The sequence below is a fragment of the Squalius cephalus genome, assembly GCF_949319135.1.
Source record: "Squalius cephalus genome assembly, chromosome: 21".
Classification (NCBI taxonomy): domain Eukaryota; kingdom Metazoa; phylum Chordata; class Actinopteri; order Cypriniformes; family Leuciscidae; genus Squalius; species Squalius cephalus.
Window position 1 is genome coordinate 16,956,449 of NC_137142.1, and position 21,633 is coordinate 16,978,081.

Consider the following 21,633-nt stretch of genomic DNA (forward strand, 5'->3'; position numbering starts at 1 on the left):
TGAGATTTGAATCGGTGGAGGAAGGAAGTAGTTCCGCACAAAAGAGGGAATAAAGAGGAACTTTTTTTTAAAGACACTCCGTTGTTTTGTTTTTTTATTTACTCACTAGTGCCGTCAAACTGCTGTACAAGCGCAATATCACACTCGTCGCACAGCAAGCCACTAAGCTACAGCTCCGGGGAGGCTACAATCGCACAAACTAACCCAGATGATGTACAAAACACATGGCCGCTAAAGTGCATGTTGTTCTTGTCTTTGTGTTATTCATTCTGCCCTGCTCCAAAGCAAAGTGCGAGGACAGTTTTGGGGCAGGATGAAGACACACTGCAAGAATATTTGCATTTATGCAGAAAATTTGGCTAATACCAGGCTCTTTCAAAGACTGCTGAGATATACGAGCCCAGGGCAATAGCTAATTGTGCTGTGATAAGCCCTAGCCACGGGCTGACAGAAGCTCTCTGAGTTTTGCCTTCACCTCCACAATCTCCCCTGGCACACAAACAGAACAAGGGAAGTCGCATTTAAACAGCCAATTAAAAAGGCAGTTGCCTCCACCTGTCTCTCCACCATGTAAAGCCTCTATGGATGGCGGATCAGAGGAGCTGCTCAACAGGGGTGCATCCAAAGGAAAGTCACAATGGAGAGAAGAAGTGTGACCTCGCTTAGGTCATTCTACTAGAAACAGATTACTCGAGTGGTCAATGTCTCCCATTTCACACAACAGGAAGACCATACTTGGGAGAGTAGTGCTGTCCATGCAATAAAATACTTATAATTTGCTACATAATAATGCTGAATTTGCTACTGTACATAAAAAAAGATACATAAAACATATCTGAAGCTAAAGACACACCACTTTTTTATAATAACTCTGAATAATATACAATAGTTTAAAAAATATATATAAATTGTAAAATAATAATGATTTTTTTATTTGTTTCTTCTATTTCTGCTCTAGCTTGTGTGCTAAACTAGCTTATACATGAAACCTGGCATTGTGAACTGCAAATATCATTGACTTGTATGACAAACTGCATAAACTGCTAATGCATTGAAGCTTAGGGTACAATCTTTAAAATATATTTACATTCTGGCACAAAAAAAATCGTTTTTTTTTAATGAATGAATGAATGAATGAAAAATTTGTGTGACAGCATTAAATGTGAGCAGACAAAGTCGAGCCAAATACAAAATAAAAGAAATACTAGAATACACAGCAATTAATAAGTGAGACAAAACTATCTATTTACATGATTATATTTTTTGTTATCATATTATTTTAAATTATTATTGTAATCATAAACACTGGTTTTTAGGCGCATTAAAAATACAATTATTTTACCAATTGTTGCATTTAGTTATTCACTATAGCGGCTAATGAATCGGAAGTGCCCGCACATTCACAGAAAAAAGCTTACTTCCACGTCGCTACACAAGGTAAATAAAAAGAAGAATTGGTTGTTTTTTTAATCAATTCATTTACATGACCTGTCCAAACAAACTGATTAAACAGAATTAATCTGACTTGCAAAAGAATGTAACAAATCCTCTAATGCTTTTTCGCACTACACTGCCACTAAGTGGAAAAGGCAGATCATTACTGGAAAAGCTGCACTTTCATAAAAGCTTTGTCACGCTGCTGAAAAATAAATATAGCTGCCGGGGACAAGACTGGGGGAAAATGAGAATAGGCCACTAACTCAAACAATGTGAATAATAAAGACAAAAATGGTGTCTGACGATGACTAAATGTTAGAAGTTGGCAAAATTGCTTTCCTTTGTTGTTCGGTGGGTTTTACTGAACTGAGAATCTAGAACTGTGCAGGGCTTCAACACAAGCAACAGATGGCCACAGAGGATACTGTTGGGTTTCTGCCTCAAGGCCACATTCACCAGGAGTTCACCATTCACCATTCACACATGACGCCATCCTAGTCGCTCACAGCCTCGAAAACTTGGCCGCAATCAATAGTTAATACACAAGGAACAAAAACCCAGCAGATCCAAACCCGGGCAACGTTACATGGAGATTCCTGTGGGTGTAGCTTGAAGAAGTAAACAAATAAATAAGTGAGCATAGCACTTAAATAAACAATGACTTCTTTTGATGATTTCCTAAGTGAATAGAAATTATTTTTGGAGAGGCAAAAGAATGGGTACGAGAATGGGTGCCGTGTGATCTCACTACGGAGGATGTGAGATAGGAAATTATGAATATTAACTGATATCCAAGAGTTAAGCTGGCAAACTACTCCATTTTAGCCTCACCATGACATCAGACAGAAAACAAAGGGTTGGAGAGAGTAAAAGAACAAGTTAAAAAAAAGTGTCCAAAATGAAACAAATCTGAACTGTCTTCTTCTCACTGAAAGACTGATTGCCCACTGTGCTTGAGAACGAGAGACAACGGGAGCGAAAGCACGTTCTGCCTCTCTTTCCATTTTGTCGCCTCTCAAGTATTTATCCTCACACAACACTGGCTTCAATGATTCTAAGATGTGAAAGAAACTTCACTAACTGTTGGTATATGAAAATCAAACATTTAGCAGCAAATAAAGCAACTCTTTATAATGAGCTCCATAAATAATAACTCTTCCACTTCAATGGAACAGATATATGAAGGTCACTCTATCCAGTGTGAAGCATTTGCATTCACGTTTGTGATAGGGATGCCACAGTACAAATTTTGCTGGATATGAAAATGTCTCAATTTGAAATGAAAGATTGAGATTCAAAAATGTTTTTGTATATAAATATATACAAAAATGTTTGTATTTTGGAAAAACAATACATCTGCAGTTACAAGCAGAAAACACTGAAACAAAAAGCACCAGACCGGCACAATCAATAAAAGAGTGCCCTTGAAGTGCTGATTACAGCATTAGTTGTACTAAGTATATTTCAATACTGTTTTTTACAACCAAAAAAAAAAAAAAAATAAACCCTTCCAAGCAAACTCACCTAACCAAATGCGATTAGCATGGTTGGTATTTGTGTTCATTAATTTGTACTGATTATTACTACAAACTATAACTATAAAATATACACTTTAAGTGAGCAACATGACAAAGATGAACTAGAATTTTCTCAATGCAATAAAAAAGAACACATATACAGTATATATATTATGTAGATAAGAGACTTAGGCTGCGTCCGAAATCACACACTATCGGTACTTATTTCAATAAGTAATTAGTTCACGACAGCTAAAAATTAACGTTCTATATAGTATGAATACGTTCGATAAGCATGGTTGGTAATTGGGTTCATTAATTTGTACTGATTATTACTACAAACTATAACTATAATTAACTATAACATATACACTTTTCTATATAGTATGAATGTGTGTAGTTAGAGTGTAATCTGGATGAACTACATTCGCCATGTTATCATAATCATGTGACCTACCAGCGTCAATTGCGTCGCGTCACTGCCATTCACAAATCCTCTCCTGTGGCCTCATGGGATAGTAAAGTGTCCATCTCATGCACACTTCAGAATCTCGGTTCATCCGGGTACTTTATGCCTACTCTTTTATAAGTACTGTGAATTCAGATATACTTATTTTGTCACATACTGTTTTTCGCCAACTATATAGTCGGGAAGTATGCGATTTCGTATGCAGCCTTATTGTGTATATTATATTATACCATGGTCTGTCTGAATACTCAATTCTTGGCTTGAAGGTGTGCAATAAAAACATTTAAGTTCCAAATCTGTTTCTATATTAATGCACTGTTTTCACTGAAGCGCGCACACACATACGTCACTCATACACAGAGTGCGGAGATCGAGCTTCGTGCACACAGAAACATTCAGAAGCACAGAAACTTATCAACGCTGCACAGCGACTTTAAATAATAAATAGCTTCGCTACCAACTGAATCACTACATTATATTTCTCTTTACATTATATTTCAGAAACATTCAGGAGCAGAGAAACTTATCAACGCTGCCCAGCGACTTTTAATAATAAAATAGCTTTGCTACCTACTGAATCACTACATTATATTTCTCATTCTTCTTAATAGAGAGAGATGCTTAACAGACGCAAAAATGCATCTCTCTCTCTCTCTCTCGATAATGAATTCAAATAAATGCTATAATTCATTCATTCACATAAATGTAATCTTACCACACTACTTTATCTCTGTGTCTGATTCAAAGCAGGCAGAATGTGAGATCTAATGAGCCATAACTGACGAAAACAACCGTAAATGTTACCCTTCCGGTCAAATATTGAGCTGCAAACCTCCACGTTGTGCATTAAAATTGTTTAATGCACAGCTAGCTGTGGATTATCCCATAATAGGCAAAATAAGGCATAATGAATTCTATTCAATAATATATCACAATTTGAATATTTTTTTTAACATGATGTAAATCACAACTTCTACCCTCTTTATCAACCGATACACCAGCACATATCTTGTTTGTTGCCTTACAGCTTGCCCTACACATAAAACTCAAAACTCTCTTTCTGCCAGAAGCAGACACAAGCATCTGACACAGCAAGGGATTCTTCTTAAGCTTTCCAAAAACAACATTACACCGATCTAAGATCCACCTGTTCTCCAACCATCATGTGTGATAGTCTGTGGTCGATTCACATTATCACTGCAATATCAGATTTAATCAGGCAAAATAAATCTTGCGATTTTCAAGATGCAATCAAAAAATGACATGCAGAAACAGGCCAAACCTCGGTTTGAAGCGAGTGAAAACCCCCACCTTCATCAGGCAGACTGTGAGAGATGAGGAGACAAACTCTGATTGGATTCAGAGCCACTGAGGCTCAGCAGCCGTCGCAGTAAATCTCACCTGCATGCGGGCGAAGAGGCGATATCGACTCCCACCGCAGGAGCCCAATACACCACGGCACAAAAAAAACACCCTCCATTAGCAAAGCCAGACTTATTCATAGGTGCCTTCAGGCTAAGAGAAATTTATTTCATTTATGAATATTTCACAAAATCATCAAATCAGTCGTACAGGGCTTGTTCAGGGGAAAAGCATGTGAACAAGTTGGATGTGAAAAAGTACACAAGTCTAGGTACTTGAGCAAACAATTTTATGTTTTTAATATTGATGCAGACTTTCTAAACAAGCCTTTCGAGCTGAGGGCTTCTTATTTGTGGGACTTGTTTCCATGTAAGTCACTGATTTAGTAGATGCTTTTATTCAGAGCCAATGCTAACAAGTGCAACCATTAGACTTTACAAGTTACACAAGCGACACACCTGCATAAAATTGGCAGCAGTGCCCTAATGACCATGTGCCAACAGCGTTCAGAAACACTCGGCTGAGGTGTTATGGAAGGCTGTTTTGTGTGTGAATGTGAGCGTGTGTTTGTTAAAAGCACCGTATGGTGAGGTGACGAGCTTGGCTTTATCCTCTTAAATATGTTGTATCGATCTCATCTTCTCCGTGTTTAACATCTGGTACTGGCGTGTTTGTGTAAGTGTGTGTGTGTGTTTGTGCGTGTATTAGTCTGTCGCTTGTGCCTAAATGGGAATCGTTACCCATTATCTGTGTACATAACACTTTAATCAAGTTTTGTGTGCACAAATAGTGGGCATAATTGAATGAATGTGTGAACACGTGGCAAACACACCTCATCTATACATAGTCTGGTTATGCATAACTGCTTTGTATAAAGACATAATGTTACACTCTCAATTACCATGAACATAATACAAATTGTTTTTTGTTTTTTGTTGTTTTTTTTTCCAACAAATGAAAGAAAATCTTTATTTTCCATTTATTTTTCTAAGAGATCTTTTTGCAAACATGTTACCAAAATTTGTCTGAATACTATATAAACCCTGATTTTCTGGAAATAAATATTAAATAACATATTCAATAATGAATACATATATAATATATAATAAATTATATTATATATCTAAAATAGTGATATATATATATATATATATATATATATATATATATATATATATATTATATGTAATATTTATAATACATTAATATATAAATGTAATAAAAGGAAAAAATAAATAAATAAAATAATCCATTTAAATAAATAATGAATAAAACTTTTAATTAAACTTAATTTAAATTCATCTGTCTCACAGCATGGGGTAGTTTGAGACCAGTATACTTTCAATTAATGAAATAAATATATAAGAATATATAAGATATATTTGAGAAATAAGATTACATTTATACATTATAGTTTATGAAACAAATCTAATAGTTCTTACAACAAAAAATGTGATTTTGCCTCTAAAGTTTTAAATGTGCCATGTACTTCTCTCTCCCTTTCTTTAATGAGGTGATGATACTGGTCTTACCTTCCATCAGTTTTCCTGCTTCATCAGTCTGGCCTGTCAGCATCTTCTTTCCTGGGCTATCCTCTTTCCCTTCCCCTTGACAGAACCAGACAGATTAACATATTAACGGATAAAAAAAAAACAATACTAATCCAATAACATTGTCCTTTCCGACTTGCTCACTTCTCAAAAAGCTCCATTCATAATTCATCCAGTTCAGAATTACCGTCCCTTTATTTCCTCATTCAGATCCGGCAGCCGGTGAGATTACAGTTATCATTTTTAATAATGGGGCTCTGAGACAAATTTGAAGCCCTGCCCTCGAGAGTGAGAGGAGAACGGCCTCATCTGAGGCTGAGTAATCGATCAAGGAAATGGCAAAAGGAGAGAGCGGGCCTTGATGATGCTCATCTGTTGCCTATGGTGGCACACACACGCACATGCACACGCGCACGCACGCGCACACGCACACACACACACACACACACACACACACACACACACACACACACACACACACACACACACACACACACACATTTATTTACTATCTGCCAAATGCAGGATAAGTGCATTAGACTACTTGATCTCATATGAAACTTGGAACATTAAGAACATGACAGCTGTTTCTTGCCCTCTCGCACTGCCTCAAATGACTGACAGCTTTTTGACAGCGTATGCCTGTGAGAAAACACTACACTGTGTGTTTGTTTTCAGCTTTAAGTTGTCTGCGTTTAATAAGGCTGTGGTCACAGATAGCAGGCTTGTATTAAGACGTCAGCGCTTTGTATGTTTGGCGAGTTAAAACAAAAAAAAAAACGGTTAAACACACAATGGGCCCTATTTTAACGATCTGAAACGCAAGTGTCAAGCGCAAAGCGCAAGTAACTTTGTGGGCGGGTCTTGGGCGCTGTTGCTATTTTCCCGGCGGGATAAATGACTCTTGCGCCCGGCACAAATCTAAAAGGGGTTGGTCTGAAGTAGCTTCATTATTCATAGGTGTGGTTTGGGCATAACGTGAAATAAACCAATCAGAGCGTCATCTCACATTCCATTTAAGAGCAGGCGCGCTTGTTCTATAGCGGATTCCTATTATAACGGCGGATTTGCCAGGCGCACACCAGGAGCGGTTCACAGCCGAGGAGACCGGCGTTCTCGTCAGGGACGTTGGGGATGGAGAAACACACCCAAATTAACTTCGGTTAAACAGGCGTATGATAATTTGGGTAAATGTGTAAGCTAGATGTATGCTTTATAATAAACTCTATCTATCTATCTATCTATCTATCTATCTATCTATCTATCTATCTATCTATCTATCGTAATAATGTATGATTTGCAAAAATGAAAACCGCTGCTTCTGTGTAGATGAGAGAATCAAAGTGTATGCGCGTTGTGCACACTCTACATTGTTTATGGCCAAGCATGCGCCCTTAAAATAGCATAATGAACAACGCGCAACGTGCCACTGACTTTAGACTAGGTTTTTTCTGGTCAGTGGCACAATTGTTTTATGGAACAGCAAAATAGCACCAGGGATTGTTTGCGCCGGAACACGCCTCCTTTTTTGCGCTGAACCGCCCAGGGAGCGCAAGTTCATTTTCTAGTTTAGCGACGTGCTTCTGTGGAGGGAAAAGCGCGCTTTGCGCGGGTGCAAAATAGGAATGATACATGCGTCGGTGTACAAAGTCAATTGCGCTGGGTGCAAGATAGGGCCCAAAATGTCAAATTTGAAAACCTGTAATGGCTTTACTAATAGGATTTTCATGACAAATTGAGAGATTAGGAAATTCCTTGGCATCCAAGTTGCAAACCAGCCATTCCAGTGGACTCTTTTCAGAACATTTAATATTTCACCACATATATGAAGTGCATAGAGAACAATCAATCAATACACAATCAAAGAAAATTAAAATAAAAATAAAAACAGGAAGAAGGAAAAAATTGGCTGTCACATCTTTGATGACAAGAATAGAGCTTTCCAAGCTCTCAAATCCTTTATATGAAGCCTGTAATGACTTTGGAGGGCTGCTGAATGTCATTATGAATGCAATTATATTAGATAACAAAAGTTCACAGCAAACTGCATTTAAGAAAGACTTCACTTAAAGCATTTTTTTTTGCAACAAAATTCAAAACCGAGACGTATTTGGACAATTTCCGGATTCCTGACTTCCTGGAAAATGTCAAGAATATTAATGTGATGAACTATACATGTACCAGTAGTTTCTCTGATTTTCTTTTTCTTTAACTAAAGACCATCAGGTTAAAAGTAGAGGTGGGCATAGATTCATTTTTTTTTATCTAGATTAATCTAGATTAATTTTGAAATTAATCTAGATTAATCTAGATTAAAATGGCTCATTTGAATTCTGCCGAAGGCATTCAGAATATGTGTGCTACCCAAATAATGACTATAAAAGTAAGTCTTTGAGAACGGGTTTCTCAAGCCAGGTGGCGCATTAGACCAGGGGCTCATCTCTTGTTTCCAAAATGCATCACAAACTGCTTGAGAAAGCTGTTCTACTCATAGACTGTAAAAGGTTACTACTGTACTGTTACCGTCCGTAGGCAACATTAGGTAGGCCTATGTTATTATCAACTACTATAGGCTATCAATTAGGGATGGGCGATATGGCCTAAAATCCATATTGTGATATACATTGCAGCCTCTTGCGATAACGATATATATTATAATAAAACCATTTCAGAACAGGTTACACAGACCCTGCTAAACAACTGCTAAATGTTTTTTTGTTTTTTTTTAAAGGGTGTATGTAGTTTTGAGAACATATATTGTGCAAAACTGTAAGTATACAACATAATTTTGCAGATAAATAAAATTGAAGTACACTAGCTGCAGAGACTTAAGTAGGTCTAATGTTTATTATGGCTTGCAGCTTATGAAACCCCAAATTTAAAATTAGAATATTGTGTGATGTCTTTTCAGTTAAAAAGAAACACAACAACGATTCTTAAAATCGGGCGCAGACAGAGATTATGTGCTACACCACTAAGATATATTGGGAATAATACGCGCACACTGGTATTCAGTGATATGTTTCGTTTTGAATTTGAGGTGGTAGAACGGATTAGTCGTGTGTTAACTTACCGAACTGTTACCCCACACACTCTGTCTATAGTTTACTGCTGCTCGTCGGACGGCTTAAATCCGAACCAAGTCCAAATAATGGATGTTGCACCGATCTTTTTCACCAGCTTTCACTTTCAGCAGTTTACTTAAGATGACGACGAATATGATGCGTTGCAGCCGGGTGTACCTCGCGGCCGCGAGTAGATTGCGTCATCGAGCAGCTCCCAACCCAACTTGGAGAATAGATTAACGGCGATATTTTTTTTATCGCCCGATAACAGTCTCACGTTAACGCCGATAACGGCCCACCACTAGTTAAAAGTCAATTTCTGAGATTTTTGAGAATTTGTTTGCAGATGCCACAAGATTTAATATTTTGTATCTAATGACCTTCATTTTTAATGGCCTAAGTGTGCAAATAAGTTTTAGGCTGTACTGCACTGCTTTTCTCATAAACATAATTCCTTCAATAAAGTGAACAAATCACACTCAGTCCATTAGAATTCACTGATAGACTCTTGTCATTATGAACTAATTTACCAACTCCTCAGCTTTCCTTTGATCAGTGTCGTTATGGTTATCAAGTCGCACATGCCAGAAAACTTTCCGCATCTAATTAAACTTTCACTTTAACTTAAATTTCACTTGTAAGTATCTATAAATCATTACTGGCCTTATCAGTGAGAGGAATAACCAGATTCACAATATAAAAACCTTAGGCAATGTGGTAGAAGTGTATCAGATACAATATTGGAGCCATTATTAAGATGCACAACTATCAGATTTTACCGGTCACACTAATTATTATACATAGATGTTTCGATTATCAACTTTTAATTCAGTGTTTACACTTTTTGGAGGAATCAAAGTACATATGGCTAATTTATAATCATCCCCTGCTATTAAGCTGGATAATATAAAGTATTATACCATAAAATATATGCATCACCCTTTCTTTCTTTTTTGTCTTATAAATCTAAGCTCTTATTTTCTGTAATTCTTCTTTATTCTGTGGGAAAAACAGTGTGTAAATGATGTGCAATCTCACCTGCAACTTGTGGATCATCTCCCTTGACTTCTTTCTTCTCCTTCTCCTTTTCCGCCTCGGGTTCAGGTTTCTTATTTGCTGTTGGACTCACCTCCACTAAAAGATAAACACATAAATAACATGTATCAGGGAAATATATGCAGACAAGTCAATATCAGTAAAAATGAGAAAACATTACAGAGTCTGCAACAAAAGCTTTGAACAATATCACAGAGTATTGAATTATTTATATGGGGTAATGCATCATGGGTTATTACTAACAAACTCAATATGTCCTACTTCCAGTTGAACACATTCTTGAACAAATATTGTCAGAAGAATGATTGTTTTACCAATTATTATCAAAACATTTGCTGGATTTCTGTTATTAGCATTCTGCCATCACACATATGCCTCCTTATTACACATTTTAAAGGTGGCATGTTGTACTTACTGTAACGATTCTGAACTGTAAAAAGCCTTCACGTGATGGCAGAACTTGTAATTACAACATGTAAGCTCGTAATTTTCTAAGAGCTACAACTTGTACCATGTGGCCGCTGTACCACCTGACCACTGCAGATTTAAGGTGTGTTCGGCACTGTGCAGATCGATCAGTGTACGACATCAAAGTACAGCAACAGCGATTCGAAATCTTACTGAGCTTTATTTACGGTAATTCCGATAATAGTGCAGCATTATATTTGATTGACATCTTTACAGTGAGAAACCAAGTCAATGTGGAAACTGAATGCAACTGTTCAGTCCTTCACCCTCTCTCTCATTCAAGGAATTGCTGTAGGCGTTTAAATGATCAGGGATGGCAGAAGAAACTCCCAGCATCTGGGAGACGGAGACCCTTTCTCTGGTACTCCACTGGTTGCAGCAGATGTTCTTCTATGTGTGTTTTGTGAATTTGTATGTATGGCACTGATCATGGCTTAAACCTCTGATTAGTCATGTCCTTTCAGGTGCACTCAGGGTTTGAACATGAGAATGTGAGTGTATGATCTTTGTCTGTGTGTGAGCTACTTAACGAATGAGAATTAAGCCCTGCATTGGAGGTGGTGTCTTAAGGGTGGTTGCTGTGGGGAATCAAACCGGCTTGGCTAGCTTGTTGACATTTGATAAAGATTAAATTGCTTGAAATTAATTAGAAACTGACCAGAATTTACATCGTTCAATGAACTTTACTCAAGTTAACTGTCGCTTTAGTGGCTTTTAGTGGGCAGGACTGCATTAAGTGAGAGCGATGAAGAAACAGAAACATGTGAAAAATGTGTTAGTTATTAAAAGAGGTGCATCTTCCGTCGTGTGGAAAAATACTCCACATTCAGCAAGTCCCTTTTACTGCAAAAGCAAACAATCAGCGTGAGAAACTGTTACAGTGATTTTACCACAATGGTAACATTTTCTAAGAGATACAGGAACCAATGTGAAATTGGTTCTTAGGAACCAATGTGAAATCATTAAAAAATATATATTAAACCTACTAAAATAACAAGAATCACAATAAAAATGTGTTCAAATAAAAACCATTTTACTGTGTCATTTTATGGTTTCTTCTGTTACTTTTGATATTTCTTTTGTTCTTAATAAGAGGCATTGTTCTTTTTAACCAATAAGAGATCATGCTTTTTATGAATTAGACTAACATTCAAAAGTTTGAGTTCTGCTAGATTTTCAATGTTTCTGAAAAAAAGATTCTTATGTCCACCAAGGCTGAATTTATGTAATCACAAATATACTAAAATAGTAATATTATGAAATATCATTACATTTTAAAATAGTTTTCTATTTTAATATACTTTAAAGACTGGAGTAATGATGCTGAAATTTCAGTTTTGCCATTTTTTAGGGTCACGTGATCCTTCAGAAATCATTCCACTCAGAAATATGGTGATAAATATGGTTGAAAAGTTGTTCCAAATATATATATATATATATATATATATATATATATATATATATTAAGCAGCACAACCGTTTTCGAATGATTTAAAAGTCGTCACTTACTTTTGACCAATTTTAATGCATCCTTGCTGAATAAAATAATTAAAAGTATAAAAAAAAAAATGGTTACAGTTCAAGGTTCCTTGGGCTTATAGCTTTTTTAAAATGTTTTATACTCAAATATACAACAAATGTGATGTTTGAGCTAGCAAATCACTGTACAGTCACTACAACGGCTAAGAAGTGTACAATACGATTTAATAACTGTGTATATTCTGAGATGAAATATTGGTGGACCAGCTCTCAGATTATCTTGATGAGTTCTAAATGACGGTTTTAATGGAGAGGAAATAGGCGACCCATTGCTTAAGACCGAGCGGTATTAAGCCGCCACTTTGGGGTGAACTGGAGCAGCTGTTTCAGCCTAATGCCTTTAATTTGTGTTTAGGTCTCTCTCCCTCCCATCTCACCCCTATCTCTCTCGCTCTCTCTTTTAAAAGGGATGGAGCGTCAGAGTATCCATCTGTGCGGTTACAGCTAACACCTGTGTCTGCTCTGGAGTGGGATACAAGGCCGCAAAAGACATCAATTTTGCCCTCGCCCACACACAAATACACACTACATCAGATGAAAGAAACAAAACAGGATTTAATGCACACGTGTCCACCCTGACTCCATCTGCGTGGAAAGTGTTTGAAGTCGCAGTTCAGAGGGACACAGACATGCGTTCACATAATCAATAGAGGAGTGGGAAATGTGTGGGGTAGTTTGGCTGTTTGTGTAAGGCTCATATCGCACCACCTGGGCAATATGGAGCCCTGGAGGCCTCTGTCCTTCACTTACAGAAACCGAGACTCATGCAGCATCCTGCAGGAAAGCAAGACTTATAATCACCCACACACCACCGCCCAAGGACTCTTGATCTCACTGCATCCCAAGAGGAGTCCAGATTGCTCACTTTATTGCAAATTTTTTAAGTAAATGTATTTCTGTGGTGTTGGAAAGCAGATTTTCGTTTACTTTAAACCCATGATGTCAAGACTGTTTTATCACTTACTGTCAGTGGTGCAGGTTTATTTGAATTTGAAAATGGTATTTACCTCATTTTAAACCACAGGAGGTAACAAACATTGTGGGTAGGGCTGCGTAATATATCACATTTACTGAAATATTGCACATATGCGTATTGTGAAAATTGTATGCTGGTTATGTCATTTTTTGTTTTTAAGTGCACTTGTCACCTGAAACACACTTTATTATTTTTCTTTACTGCATTACATATTGTATTTTTTTCTTTATATTGTGCAGCCCTAGTTGTGAGCATAGAACAGATACATTTTAGCCAGCTTTATCATTTTAAGTTTCTTTTTTGGTTAGAGAAAGAAGAATAGGATAGATAGAATAAATAGATTAAAATAGAAAACAGTTATTTTCAATTGGAAATATATTTTACAATAACTGTTATTACTGTATTTTGGATCAAATAAATGCAGGCGTAGTAAACATAAAAGACTTCTTTCAAAACTATTAAAAAATCTTACCAGCACCAAACTTTTGAACAGTAGTGTATACTAATACATTTTTAATATGTTATCCTTATGGCTGTGCGATTAATAGTAATTAGTTTTTGTTTTCGATTTTGGCTTCAAACGATTATGAAGACAAGATAATCTAGGTAAAACGATTATTGTTCCGTTGCCTCATCTGATAACAAACATTGTGGGTAGGGCTGTGTAATATATCACATTTACTGAAATATATAGAAAACATTTATTTTAAATTGGAAATACATTTTACAATATTATCATTATTACTGTATTTTGGATCAAATAAATGCAGGTGTAGTAAACATAAAAGACTTCTTTCAAAACTATTAAAAAATCTTACCAGCACCAAACTTTTGAACAGTAGTTTTTAATATGTTATCCTTATGGCAGTGCGATTAATAGTAATTCGTTTTTGTTTTCGATTTTGGCTTCTAACAATTTTTTTTTTTTTTTTGCTGAAGTATCAATAATTGTGAAATTTCAGTGATATTTAAAATTATTTGTATCGTGAAATAAGACTTTGATCATATCGCCCACTAATAATCGTAATAAATAATCGTAATTTCAATATTGACCAAAATAATTGTGATTATGATTTTTGCCATAATCGAGCAACCCTATGTTATCCATAAATTAAAATAAACTTGAATAAATGTTGTAAAAATTGGCTGTTCATTGTTAGGTAATGACACCATATGCATTAACTATAAATTGTAAAGTGTTATTCAAATATGACACAATATCTTGAGTCAAGATATTTGGTTGCTTGAATTACAACCAAAGATGGAGCAAGAGCTGGGAGCAGGCAGACTACATATGTTACCTTTATGGTCTTCCTTTGCAGGTGTTTTGTCCTCCTGGACCATGGGTTCGTCATCAAGGCCCTCAGCTTAGAAAAAAAACACACAGAAAAAACATGATTGATATATATACACACATATATACACATATATACACACACACACACGAGTCAAAATAGTGACCATCTGCCTAATATGTTGTTGGTCCTCCGCAAGCTTGTGATGGTGGACAGGGGTCATCATAGGCACTCTGTTTGGTTTGTGGCTACACAGCCCCATGTACAGCAAAGTGCGATGCACTGTGTGTTGTGACACATTCCTCTCATAACCATCATTAACCACCACATAGTGTGACTTGTGCCACAGTAGACAATAGCCTTTGTTGCCCTCGTAGACCGATGAGTCTTGGGCGCCCAACACCCAGTCGCTGGTTTGTGGTTTGTCCCTCCTCGGACCACTGCTGGTAAATTCTCACCTTTGCTGACCGAGAGCAACCAACAAAGCCTTGCAGTTTCAGAGATACTCTGACCCAGTCACCTTGGCCCTTGACAAAGTTGCTTAGATCTTCATTCTTGCCCATTTCCATGCTCCATCCAACACGTTGATTACAAGAACTTATAGTTTGTTTACCATCTAATCTACCTAGACCTTTATATGCAGCCTTGTTAGGAGATGAACAACAGTATTTGCTTCACCTGTGACTGGTCATAATGTTTTGGCTCATCAGTGTATATAATATAATATAATATAATATAATATAATATAATATAATATAATATAATATATGTAATTTTTAATGTATGTATTTGTACACACCATTGGTGTCATAACCATATCATAACCAATCATATCCCATCATAGAATGATGGAGGCATTGCTTCCTCTCATGTGACTTTCCCCCTTTCATTCTCATTTACTCTCCACCAAACCCACTGCACGCTTTAGGGGGTCTGTTAAAACTCAATGGGCTCAGGGGAAGTAAGAGAGACGCAGCCTCCCGCTGTAACTTTACCCGTGGTTGTTGCTATTGGACAATGTTACTTTAGAAAACGAGTGATTTTTACATGTTTTAATGTCACATTTTGTAATATGGATTATTTTCTCATCCAATTTTTTGAGGAGGTATTGCCTCCCTTGCCTACTCAGAGGAAACATCCCTGGTACACACAAAATACATAGAGAAACATTCATGAATGAGCAAACAAAAGTGGAAAAACAATACAAAGGCGTTTTTACATGCTGGTTTGCACTCATAGGGGAATGATTCATGTGTTGCAGGTGCTCAGGTAAATTCAGATTCAGCCTCTGTCTCTGCACAATCTCCAGCTCTGTCTCACCTGGTCTTAAAAATCTCACTGTTTTTCTTTTCTCCAGAGAGCATAATTGCAAGTATCTCTGGCTCTTGGGTTCGGCCCAAGCAGAACATTTGCTTTGCATCCTCTGCCTGACAAGACTACTATTAATAATGCTTATAGCTACTACTGTCAATGTATGGGGAATCAAAATTTAGCAATAATGATGTCAAAAGCACTGGTACTTCGGCAATAAGTCGATACTCCCAACCAAAAACATAACAGCGGCTTATGAGTGATCAAATGCGATTCAGAGCTATGCAGTCAAAGTGACATTAAGTGCAAGCTAAACGTTAGCCATGCAGAGACAAGCTGTGGCTGGTTTTGTCCTCAGGTTTTGAACGTAAAGTTTCTATCACGCTACATGAATACCCAGAGGGAGCCGGGCCAGCGCCTCTGAGAGTATGTGTGTGTGTGTACAAGCGATCTGGTGAATCATTTCAGCGTGTGCAGTGGTGTGTGTCTGTCGGTGCACATGTTCTGATGTCTGTCTGTGTACGTTCGTGTGGATTGGAGCGAGGTGTCTCATTAAACAGATGCACCCCCAAACACACACATACACGCACACGAGCGTCACGCTAATAACTGTATCTGACAGCCGCTCTCCCTGTCCGTAATGAGACAAGTTCAAGGACAACAGAGCCAATCCAGTTCCTTCAGTGAATGGGTACAGCGTGATACATGAAGCGTAAAGACTGTGGAGAGACTGTGAATTTTCTCGCTCACTAAAATGTAGACTGCATGTGTTTGGGGAGATCTATGTATACTGAACCACACAGCCAGACCTAGTTTGCATATTTACTGATCCTTGTTGTCCTTGACTACTGGATATTATGAAAAATAAGGGAGTATACAGTGACAGTATACATACAGTATTTAGGTGTATGACCATACACCTAAATACTGTATCTATGATATCATAAATATGGATGAATGTCAAACAAAATGCAAACAAATGGTGCAAGGGCTTGTGACGGTGTCAAGTAAACCAGAAAGTGTCCAAATATTTAAAATTATTACATAATTTTGAACAATATATCTTGTTTAATAATTTAAATCCCCATAAACTTATTTTGTTAGATGATTTGCATGAAAAGCATGCTATATTTATTAAAATGTTTTTAATATTCCATCTAACGCACTTTCACAAATTAGTAAGTGTTTCTTAAGTATTCAAGGTTTAATGACCACTGTGTGGGTGAGCATAACCCCATTGGTACTCAGTGGATCTTGTAGTGATCCAGACTCAAATTTAAGAAGAAAAAGAGAATGAAGAAAAACCTTCTAGCTTCTGGCTCTCCATCGTCTCATCAACATGGGATTCCTCTGAAATCAAAAAAGAGAAAAACTTAATGACAAGATTTGTGTCTTTCTTCTAAAATCCCCTTCTTAAAAAGACAACAAGCAAGAAAAAAAAAAAATCATTTTTTTCTGGTCCTTTCATCAAACTGCAGTGGCTAATCCTATATTAAAGATGAGAGGATGATTGTTATCTAATCACTCCTGCTGCTGGCAAGCAGAAATGAAACCCCAAATGCATCTGTGAAGAGGAACAGGAAAGACTCCAGCTGATGTTTGATTATCAAACAAGTCTATTTCTTAATGGATAACTGAGGACGAGAAACTTCAGTGTGATTTTGATGTTAAAATTTGATATTACAGTATCACAGATGATTTAATCCCATCTTCAGTTTCAACTATTTAAACTCATGATGCTGTTCCAGTTCACGAGTAAATTTTGTTCTGAATAGAACAAATTAACCAGCAAGTCAAATAAATCATGAAGTTCAGACAAATTGCTTTTGCTCCTCAATTGCAGAAAAGACAGGAACATTTTAATGTGAAGTGTCTTTCAGAAGAGACAAGAAAATCTGCTCTTATTGCTTGTAAACTAGAACTACTCAGAAATGATTTTGTATCTGGGGTTTCGTACAAGGTCAAAGCCAGGAAGAACAAAATTCCCTTAGCTATAAACGATCATACATGAAAAGCCTACCTGTCTGGCTCATCATACTTTCATCTTCCTTTTCATCTAAAAAAAAAACAGAATACAAAAAAGGGTCACAGATAAACATAGATGTATTTAGTGTAGACATACATACTGAAATTATTGTCACAAACAAAACAACAAGAAAAAAGCAATGCAAAACAAAACACAATAAAAAAACTAAAACAAAAAGCAAAACAAAAAATAGAAAAACACAAAGAAACATAACAAAACAATAAAAACAAAACAAAAAATCTAAAAAATCTAAGCAAATCAAAACAGAAAAACAATGAAAAAACGTGAGAAAACACAGCAAAGCAGATAAAATCAACAGAAAATCTAAACAAAACAGAAAAAAGGAGTAAAACAACAAAAAAGAGGAAAAAAAAAAGATTATAACACACACACACACACACACACAAAAAAAATGGTACAGTATCATAACCCCAGTACATTGACGGGTACTGTAGGTTAAATGCTGTTTGGCATATTTATCTTCCCTCAAGATTCCAAATAAAGTAGTCCACACATTTGTCTTGAGGAGCGCTGTACTGCTATGGTCATGTTTTACATCAAATATTTATAATAGTTCTGGCATGCTGGACTAATTTAGCACTTTTTGAAAATCTCTAGACTCCACCGAGAGCAGTCGCAACGGACAGCTAAATACTTCTCAGCTAACCCCACACAGAAGTCCCATGAGGCCGCTGCAGTGCTCCCCATGGGCTTACATGAAAGCATCTATCCCAGGTGGGTTTAATTTTGCCACTTTAATTTTAGTCACTTTAGTCCTCTAAACTCGACATCTCCTTCTACCCCTCTCCTCTCTTCAGTGATATCCCGATACTCTCCCAGATTCTCTCTTTCTTTAACCCAGATAGGGTCTGGGATGAATTGGAAAATGAAGAGCCTGACACAAATAATCCGCTGTGCTTGACAATGACCATTACGCTACTGGCATAATTGGCTTTTTTAACAAGCTGGTGTGAGAAGCAATTTCCCAATGTCTGAGCAATTTATTTTCTCACCACATGCTCTTAAAAAAAAGAAAGAAAACAAACACAATGTGCCAAAAGACATTGGAAACCTTCATAAAAAGGTACAATGATTTGTCGTTAGCCTTGCATGTAGTGGTGCTGTCAATCAAGTGCAGCTTCACACCCACTGGACCTTCTAGAGTTCATCCTCAATATTGATAAACCAATAACTGCAGATTATGATGTAGTGACATTTTATTCATTTAGAGGGCAAAGGCCTTTTATCCAGAGGCTGGAGCTCAATGTTTTGCCCTCTATATGAATTATAATGTGGGAGGAGGTTAGTCCCCCTGTGGACTATACGGGTAATAGTACTTTGAGGACATAACTTAAAAATGTTGCCTGCACAGGAAGGAAGGGAGGTATTAAGGCATATTCAAATAAATGGTAACCCACGATCCAGTGCGCGGGGTTAAGACATAGCATCCTCTTCTTGCTAAAAAGGATGACATGCACCATTGTATTTGATGGTATTCTTGTGAGGAACCTGAAGATAAATTGGATTCTGAAATACTAAGATGATAAATCTTCTCAGTTTCAATGCGAGGTCATATGGTCACCACGTACGCCAGTGAGGGATGTTGTGTATAACCATGGAGACAAAGCCAAATTATTTTGAGAGACGAGAACTAAAATGAGTCATGCATGCTTTCACAATAGCCTCTTCTAAATGGGAAGTAGCTAAAGCAAAGTTAAAGTAGTTAAAGGTGAAAGGTTTACAAGTTTCAAAATATGACTAAGCTATTTTTATGACTTAAAATTTCGTCAGCAGTTTTATTATCTTTGCCTGCAAGAGAGACATTGAAATAACCCAGAGAATTCACATCCTCTTGTCTATTAAACATCCGACCAACAATAACTAAGGCGAGCAAAGCCTGAGTACAAACTTTGGTGGGAGATTTGAGCCTGTTAAAATGAGCATTTGGTGTTGTTAATTTATGATTTTATGAAGCCAATATGCTGAATAACGACATGAACCTCAATGCAGCAACCCAGCAGTGAGTCATTCCACCAGCAGATGGCAGTAGTGTAACAGAGTTCAAATGACAGCCGCACGCATAAATCAATGCACACGTTCAGGAGGAGGACGCTCGCTTGCATACAAGCAGAAACACTTCTGTGAGCTATAGAAAATATTTCTAATGCCATACATTTACAGTCACATAACATTACTATGGATCTGTAATCATACAGAATAGTCAGAGCACTTCCTCCCTTCACACTGTGGGGAATTCTCCTTCCTGTCAGTTAGGCCCTCTTAACACAGTTCATGGTGAAGAAAACCGGCACGGCACCATGAAAAATGTATGAGACTTGAGAGAGAAAGGTGAGCGAGAGTGTCACAATCAACAAATGATGCTCAGCGGCCTAGAATCTCCCTTCTGTGTGTGTGTGTGTGAGTTGGCTTCCACCATAAGAGCTGCATGTAGCTCATGCGGTGCAGAGTCCTTTGATTCAGTGTCTCACTCTCTGCCAGGGTCGGAGCTTAACGGACGTGTTTCAAGCTGTGCAAAACTGTGGACTTGGAGACACTTGAGCCACCATCCACAATATACAATTGTAAAGCCGCCCACCCTCGGTATGAATGCATCATTGAAGCTTTCTGTCGCTTGAACCCTCCCGCCCTGTATTTCTTCCCATCCTCTTGTTCTGTATTTTGTGCTATTTCATTGCCTTTATCTTTCTCTCACATACATTCTTCACACACATTCTATCTTTATTTCTGTCAAACACATTTGGTTCATATAATTGTTTTGTCAGCCTCAATGGCATGAAAAACATTTACAACGTGAGTGCGATAAGAAATGATGTAAAATATATTAAAATGCTCTAAAATAATGATAATAGCAGCGCAAACCAGGTAAAAAGGCAATGAAAATTATAAGAAAAATACAAGTGATGCAACACAATAAAATAAAAATAAAAGTAGCAACACTGAATTTTATAAAAAGAAATATTTATTGCACTCTAAGTTTTATTTCAGCTTTCTTGTGTAAATGTTCTATTTTATTCTAAAACTAAATTACAATAAAGTAAAAATGAATAAAAATGAAAATACAAACATTAGATTAAAAACATAAAGCATAAAATAAATATCAATATGGCAGTCTCCCTGGACACTGTAAAAAAATATATATTTTATGATTTTAGTAAACTAAACTTAATTTACTGTGTTTATTCAATTGATTTGTCCAATATATTTAAATGTACAAAAAAAAAAAAAAAAAAAAAAGAATTCTCTCAACTTTTGGGAGTACGTAAAACTCAAAAAAGCTCATGCAAAAAAAAAAAAAAAGATATTTTTATTATGCTACTGATATGCAGGATTATGTCTCTCACATGAGTGTACATTATTTTAAACTTTTTTTTTTTTTTTAAATGCTATTAATCTCTTTTTAATAAGGGAATAATACAGAGAGCACCTATAAAGTCTTAATTAATGAGGTTAAACTAAAAGAGAATAAGACTAAAAGCGTTATGAGCATGATGCCTTTTATCCCTTTCTTTCCTCCACACACAGACTTGTTCTCTTTTCCTCT

At 36.7% G+C, this 21,633-nt stretch overlaps 1 protein-coding gene across 1 annotated transcript in view; it reads right to left on the minus strand.

Annotated features, from left to right (window-relative positions):
• macrod2 (mono-ADP ribosylhydrolase 2) overlaps positions 1-21,633 on the minus strand; it is a 569,941-nt gene that overhangs the window by 15,714 nt on the left and 532,594 nt on the right. Inside the window, exons 12-16 of the mRNA XM_079856275.1 lie at positions 18,066-18,101; positions 17,351-17,395; positions 14,741-14,806; positions 10,439-10,534; positions 6,318-6,392 (exon numbers count right to left, since the gene is read on the minus strand). Coding sequence (XP_079712401.1) covers positions 6,318-6,392; positions 10,439-10,534; positions 14,741-14,806; positions 17,351-17,395; positions 18,066-18,101 — 318 coding nt within the window. The remainder of the gene's footprint in view (positions 1-6,317; positions 6,393-10,438; positions 10,535-14,740; positions 14,807-17,350; positions 17,396-18,065; positions 18,102-21,633) is intronic.